The sequence below is a fragment of the Protobothrops mucrosquamatus genome, unplaced genomic scaffold, assembly GCF_001527695.2.
Source record: "Protobothrops mucrosquamatus isolate PMUCROS unplaced genomic scaffold, P.Mucros_1.0 scaffold148, whole genome shotgun sequence".
Lineage (NCBI taxonomy): Eukaryota > Metazoa > Chordata > Lepidosauria > Squamata > Viperidae > Protobothrops > Protobothrops mucrosquamatus.
The window spans coordinates 230769-238152 of NW_015386513.1; the positions used below are offsets into that span (position 1 = coordinate 230769).

Here is a 7384-nt window from a genome sequence, read left to right on the forward strand (position 1 = left end):
CAGGAAACTGCCAAAGCCCTCTGGAACATTCTCCCTTCAGAGATCAGAATGAGCCCAGCCCTTTCAGAAGTCTGCGAGGATTTGGTTCTGTGCCCGGGCCCCCAGGTGTGTTAAGGGCCCCTTGGCTATATTAACATCCATGGCAATAGCTCTATTTGGCAACCACATACATTTATTTTGTATGGTTTTCCATTTGTTTTTATGCTTTATGATGCATGCCACCCAGAGTCACTGGTTCCGGTGGGCTGTTTAGAGGAACAAAATAAATCCCCCATAGCAAAACTTTTAATACACAATGGAGGTTCACAGGCCAAGAACGCAGAAACACAAACAAGGGTGCGAGTGCGCACACACACAGGACCTGGAACAACTTAAGCTGAAGTTGAACATGCAGGAAGTGGCAGCACAAGAAGGCAAGGAACAAAGACAGCCAAACCAGGCTGCTTTGCCTATGGGGGAAGGGGGGGGGATGAAGCAGAGCACTGGGAAGAGCTCAGAGAGGGCAGGGCAAGGGAGGGGCTGCACCTCCCCAGAGACCGTTTGCACCCCCCCATTTGCCTAGCACAAGGATAGGCAACCTTGGCTCTTTTATGACTCGTGGACTTCAACTCCCAGAATTTCTGAGCCAGCATAGAAGTCATGAAAGAGCCAAGGTAGCCTACCCCTGGCCTAGCAGCAGCTTCTGCCCTCTCCCGAAGTAGCTAATCTCCCCACCCCCCCAAGTCCCCCATGCGGTCCTTTCCTCTTGCCCACTTTCTCCAAAGTGACCATCGGTTGGAGGGCGCAACTGATGTCCCTTGGAAAGGGGCCCAATCCCAGCCCTGCCAGCTCAGGTCATCCCTGGAAGCCACAAAGAATCAGAGAAGGAAAGATCCACTTTGCTTAACAGCCCACAGAGCTCTGGATTTGGGCTGTAGCCGCTTCCACAACGGGCGGCCGAAGAGAGGGTTTGACAGCATCCCCAGAAAGCTCTGAGGGGCTAAGAAAAAATGAACGACAGCAAGAAGGGGAGTCAGGACCCCCTCAAGGGAGGATTGTGATCAAGTGGGAAGGACCAGCGAGAACAAGAGCGGCAGCATCCTAGATGAACTCCACCCCCCCACCCCACAAAGCACTGAGTGCTTCACTCTGCTGCTCAACAGAACAAAGTGGATTTAGAGTTAAACCATCACGGAGTACATTGCAGGGAGCCAGGTCCAGGCCAGCCTCGTCCAACCATCCAGAGGAAACCAGAAGAACTTCTGGCGAGGGCCTGGTCAATCCAGGAGGGAGGACGTCACCAACAAGGAAGGTGGCCTGATTGGGAAGCTGGTCAGCTCTGGAGCCAGCTGCCTGCAGGCGCCCATTGGCCATGCCAGTCCTGAACCCCCCCTACCCCGAGAGGAGGAGTTTCTCAAATCTGGGTGAGGGGCAGGAATTTCTGGTAGTAGCTCTTGGTGACATCCATCATCAGCTCCTGCGTGCACTCGGGCAGCTCCCCCGAGAAGAGCCCTGGAGAGGAAAGGCACATGAGCAACTCGCTGCCCCTCCTGCCCCTCCCCCCCAGCACCCTGCCCCTTCCAGCTTACCTGGGCAGCCGGAGAAGACGGTGAAAGGTGGGACCACTGTTTCCGGGGGCAACACTGTGTTGTCAAGGATTCTGCAGCAGTCTTTCAGGACACACCTGCGACCCTAAAAGGACACCCAGAAATGAAGATGTCATCTGCTGGAGCCTCTTCGGCAAAGGGATGGAGCCAGCCTTGGGTTCCTAAGGATCCCTCAAGCTTAGCAAGATAAGCAGATTTCAATTCCCAGAAATCCCATGCTGGCTAGGAAATAAGATATTCACATATCTTAAAGTTGCTAAGCTGGAGAAATGGGGCTTTAGATGGTCTCTGTAATGTCATCTACGTGCCAGGAATCTGAACTACCTGAAGGGTAGCCAAGATTGCCTGAAGACCAGGAGTCACCCACATCATCCTGCTTCAGGGGTTGCTGCCATAACCCCACAATGGTGCAAGCGTCGGGGCTGATCCACAAGAAATGGGGAGAAGCAAAGTAGAAGTGAGCTTGGAAGAAGCTCTAGGCCAGGGGCCCCAATCTTTTGGGCACCAGGGACTGGTTCCACGGAGAGAGGTTTTTCCTCGGACTGGAGGGGCTGTGGTTTCACACGCTGCCTGCATCCCGCAGATGGGGCTTCGCTTGCTTGTGTAGCCCGGTTTCTGGCATGCTGTAGACCAGTGCCAGTCCACGTACCAAGGGTTGGGGACCCCTGCTCAAAGCCATCCAACAGAGCCTCTTAAAAGTCTCCAAAGAGTCTGCAACCTTCAGGCTCTACAAAACAGTCCCTGACTTTGTTGTGCTTTTAAACCTGAGAGGTGAAGCCAGGATACCCAGTCACACATGAGCTTGTGTTGGGCAGCAAAGCAGGTTAAACAAGTGTTGCAATTGCTGCCCCCATAGAGGAACCAGCTTGCTTAGCTAAGGGCATCAAATATGGCCCTCCCCTCCCTTGAACATGCTTCGTGCTGTTCAGAATTAATTCTCAACAAAAATGTGTTGTTTGGTTTGGCCATGAAAACATTGTTCTGATCAGGAAGGCTGTCTGGTGATAACCTTTTTCTCCCCCCCCCCCCCAAATAACTTGAAAGTGGATTTTTAATCTGAAATGGATAAGCAAGCAGTCATTTGCAGGGTAAGAAGTACTGGTTCCTCACCTTCACTTACGGGTGGCATTTTGCTCAGACTCCCTAGAGACCCCAACAGGCTTTAAGCCCAAAAAGAAAGATGTCCTAACTCAGGGGTCTCCAAACTTGTAACTTTAAGACACATGGACTTCAACTCCCAGAATTCCTCAACCGGAGACTCCTGTCCTATCCCGATAACTTTCAGTCATGTTGGATGGGAAAATGGCACCATGGTAAAAACACTGCTGCAACTTAGCTGTCACGTAAAGCGCCTTCTCGGAGATTGATCTGGAGTGGTTCATCTCGCTCGTTCCTACAGTCCACAGAGCCAGGGAACATTATTGTTTATGGTGGCTGCTTTTTCCTGTTGCAAAACCTTCTAGCTATTTAATGGGCAGCCCTCCCAGCTGGGACTTGTCACCTTCATGCATAAAAGGAACAAGCAGACCAAGAAAGCTTCTCAAAAGAATTTGAGACCACCAAACAGCAGATCAATGAATGTGTTTGACTCTTTCTTATGAGGCCCACTTAGGGTCCACATCCAAGCTCCTAGAGCTACAGGTGAAGGTAGATTTGAGCCAAAGTCCCTCTCTATCTGAAGCCAAGCAGGTACGCGCACTTACAATGACGCAGTTCTTGCCTATGTGGACATAAGAGCCAATCTGAGCCGCGTTGACAACACAATCCTCCTCAATGAAGACATGATCCCCAATGTGCAGAGGAAAGAAGGCAACCCTGCAGAAAAGAAGAATGGAGCTTCATCACCAGCATTCCTTCCTTGCTCAGGCTGAACAAAATCAGGCAACATGGCGAGCGCCTGGCTGCAGGTTCTGTCGCTCTGGTGAGGGGACAGAATGCAAGAATCGCAAGGGCCCCCCCAGCCCGCTGACTGAGGCCAACAACCAGCAGAGGTCTTGAGGATTCCTTTCCGCTCACCCACCCCGCCCTCCTCAGTGGCAGCCAAGAGCAAAAACAGATGGGCGGTACAGCCAGTTGGGGAATTCTGGGAGTTGAAGTCCACACATTTTAAAGTTGCCAAGGTTGAGAAACACTGCCCTAGCGTAAGATGGGAGGCCAATAAAAGTTATATTCATATATAACTTTTATGTGTTAAATATATACAGCATATATACATGTGTATGTATATGCATGCATGTGTATATGCATGTATATATGTATACACACACATATATATACATACACTTCTTAGCCATTGTCCATCCACTGCAGGGTGGAGGCCTCTTGCGCAGGTTTCCAACCAATACGGCCCTGAGCTTTCTTTTGCCAACTGGGCCCACGATATTTGCTGATGTTGCCGATAAATCTTGTTTTCGGTCTCTTTCGTGCACACTTTTGATCAAGTGGGATCTGTTCTATGTGTCAGGATCCCCAAAGAAATGTGTTCTTTTCTCTTCCTATGCTTTGCCTGGCTTGGTAACCATTCTTTGGGGCCTGCCATTCTGTTGGGAGGGGGGGGGGAATGCTCTGGGATGCCTTACACCAGGCATGTCAAACTGACGGTCCCTGGGCCGGATGTGTCACGCTGAAACTGTGCCCACCCCATTGCCGGCAATGGGGAAAAAGTCGCGATATGCCACGCGACGTCAGGGGTTTGACATGCCTGCTTTACACTGTCTTGCTGCTGTGCCCCTCGCCCAGGAGAAGGAATGCATCTCCCTTATCTGGGTGAGGGCTGGTGCTTAGAGCCAGAAGGAAACGGAAGCGGGAGAGACCCTGAAGAGCCGCTGTGCTGCCTGTGGACTGGCTGGACTTCAAACGGACACTGGGACTCTGGGGGGGGGGGAAGAGTAGTAAAGATTGCTTTTAGTATGCTATTTGCACAGGGCTTTCCCCAGATCTTGCCTTGCTATCCCTGCTGTCACCCCCCCCCCCTAAAAGTTCCTTCTGAGAGAATGCCCGTCTCAGCAGTTCTGCTTCCTGGGGAGGCTTAGCTGAGGCGGGTCCTCACACCGTGACAGCCTGGGCCACCTGCCCTCAGCGCTCCTGGGGATGGGAGCAGCCCATTCCCCGTTGAAGTTAAAGCAACACTCTGGAGCAGGGGCCCTCAACCTTGGCCACGTTAAGACTTGTGGACTTCAACTCCCAGAATTCCTCAGCCAGCTTTGCTGGCTGAGGAATTCTGGGAGTTGAAGTCCACAAGTCTTAACGTGGCCACGGTTGAGGGCCCCTGCGGAGTCTGGAGCGAAGCAAACGTTCCCCTTCAGCCCGGCCTTTGCCGGGGGGGGCGGGCGGCGAGGGGCTCCTACCCTTTGCTGAACTTCTTGAAGGGGGGCCGGATGACGCTCCGGCTCTTCACCACGCAGTGCCGCCCGACGCGCACGTTGGCCAGGTCCCCGCGGATGATGCAGTCGTTCATGACGATGGTCTGGGGGGAGGGGGCGAAGAGGGCCCAGTGGGGGAGGGGCTCTGCCCTTTGAACTCGCCGGCGGCCTCCTCCCCCCCCTTCCTCCCCCCCCAGCAGGGAGGGGCGGGGCGGACCCTTCCCTGTTCCAGAACCTCCGGCGGCGGCGGCGGAGGGGGNATGTACTCGGACTTGTTGTAGAGCATCTCGCCCAGCTCCATGGCGGCGCCCGGCCCAGCCCGTCCGCGGGAACGCCCACCGGGCCCAGCCGGCTTCCGTACTCCCCCTCCCCGGCCAATGGCCGGGGCTCTCCAATCGGGCGCCAGTGTCTCGGGTTTCCATTGGGCGCGGCGCCCAGGGAGGCGGGTCCGAGCGCTCTTTCGCGCTTGGCGCGAAAGGTGGCGCGCATGCGCCGCGGTGGCAGCAGCGACCGGGAGGGCGAGGATGGAGGTTCCAGGCTCGGCGGTTCTGACCCCGCAGCAGAAGGAGGAGGTGAGCGCCCGGGCGACCCTCCCGAGAGAGCGGGCGGGCAGGCAAGACAACTAGGGAATTTCCCCCCCACCCCGGCAGCCACGATCTCCTTAAGTGCAGCCTGCGGAACTCCCCGCCACAAGCTGCCGGGTGAGGCCCAAGCCACTTTCGAAGGAATGTGTACCGAGCGGAGGAGACGCCGGCGGCTCGAAAGGCTCGGCCGCGATCTCGCCGGGGGCGGCGCGTGCGGGGCCCCGGCTGGGCTGGGGTGGAGAGGCCGCCCCGGGCAGGGAGAGGAGGCGAAGGGGGGCGTTTGCAGGAAAGGGAGCCGTCGCCCTTCCTCGGATTGCTGCAAGCCCTGGGGGTGGGGTGGGGTGGGGGGATCCGCTCCAGGCAGGGGAGACCTTCCCCACCTCCGGCAGCGTCGCCCGCCTCGCGGTTGCTAAGCTGGGAACAGAACTCACTGGGCCCCCGGGGGCTTCTTCCCCCTTTGGGGATTTCTTTAACCGGATGGTGGACGGTTCCCAGTCATTTAAAAATAACGCCCACACAAAACACCAGAACCCATTCCCAAGACTTCCGAGTAAAATAAACTAAAGAATTTATTCCATTTATATGCCCTCTGACTCCCAGGGCTTCTGGACAGTTTACAGTCGTCAAAGCATTTAAAAACAAAGTACAATTGGAAACCACCCCCCACACACACACAAATAGCAGAAGTCAAAACAACAAGGATGGCAAAGGAAACTCAGAAGGGAAAATCAGGACACTTAAGGGGTGTCCGTGGTCCCTGCCAAAGACGCAGGGGAAGAACTGGGCTTTCAAGGCCCTTCAAAACGCCAGGTACCTGGGGGCTGTGCAGGTATGGGGAGGGGGAACCCCATTCTGGATTGCTGGTGCTGCTGCAGGGAAGGTCTGGGCAGATGCTGGCATTGTTTAAGTGGGGACACCCGGAATGTGCCAGCAATGTCTGGCACATATAGAGGAGCCAGGCAGTCCCTTAAGTAGCCAGGATCAGCATGTGGAGCAAGGCTGCTTGAGAACACTCGCCCACCACCCTTGTTACCTTTGGGGTCCAGGACAGTGTTGTCGTCTAACACAGTGGGTCTTAACCTGGGCGATATCGCCCCCCAGGGGGTGAAGGAACGAAAAGGGGGCGATATGGAGGCGATGGAGCGAGAAGTTTGGGGGACACTTTTGAGACTTTTTCATTTTTCCAATCCTTAAAGGCCAAGTTTGAGGGTCGCAGCACTGTTGGGAAGTTATTTGGAAAATCGTCACTCAACGCCGACAAGGGGCTCATTTGTTCCTATGGAGTATCTTCGTTGATAGCAAAATGTGGTGAACCTCACACTATCGGAGAAATGCTGATTTTACCAGCAGTGAAACAGATTGTTGCCACCATGTTGGGGCCCAGCGCAAGCACTATCACACAATCGATTCCTTTGAGCAATGACACCGTATCAAAAAGAATTGATGAAATGGCTGCTGATGTGGAAGAAAGGCTTATTGACACCTTGAAAAATACAGAATTCGTGATGCAGATTGACGAGTCAACGATTTGTGAAAATGAAGCCTTGTTATTGGCTTATGTCCGTTTCATCAACGGAAATGAAGAGATCAGGGAAGAACTGTTATTTGTTCGAAATTTAGCCACCAACACAAAAGGTTCTTCAATATTTAAAAAGGTTGAAGAGTTTTTTAATGAGAAAAACATCCCCTTGACAAACGTCGTGGCATGTGCAACCGACGGAGCTGCATCCATGGTTGGACGATATCGTGGATTTCAAACTCATCTAAAATCGGTTGTACCTGGAGTTATGACTGTCCATTGTGTCGTTCATAGACAGCACCTTGTCTCAAAACAATTGAGTGGCCGTTTGCA

The 7384-nt window shown here is 53.9% G+C and overlaps 2 protein-coding genes across 2 annotated transcripts in view; one reads left to right on the top strand and one right to left on the bottom strand.

The window, feature by feature from the left end:
- Positions 1 to 713: 713 nt before the first annotated feature.
- DCTN5 (dynactin subunit 5) lies at positions 714 to 5249 on the bottom strand. Its single transcript, XM_015813249.1, has 5 exons — positions 5184 to 5249; positions 4934 to 5052; positions 3290 to 3401; positions 1569 to 1671; positions 714 to 1491 (listed from the first exon to the last, which is right to left on the bottom strand). The coding sequence occupies exons 1-5, from the start codon at positions 5247 to 5249 to the stop codon at positions 1394 to 1396; spliced, it is 498 nt and encodes a 165-aa protein (XP_015668735.1). The 3' UTR covers positions 714 to 1393.
- A 223-nt stretch (positions 5250 to 5472) lies between these two features.
- Positions 5473 to 7384, top strand: part of PALB2 (partner and localizer of BRCA2) — a 21842-nt gene continuing 19930 nt past the window's right edge. Inside the window, exon 1 of the mRNA XM_029283597.1 lies at positions 5473 to 5520. Within this exon, the coding sequence (XP_029139430.1) occupies positions 5473 to 5520 (48 nt within the window). The remainder of the gene's footprint in view (positions 5521 to 7384) is intronic.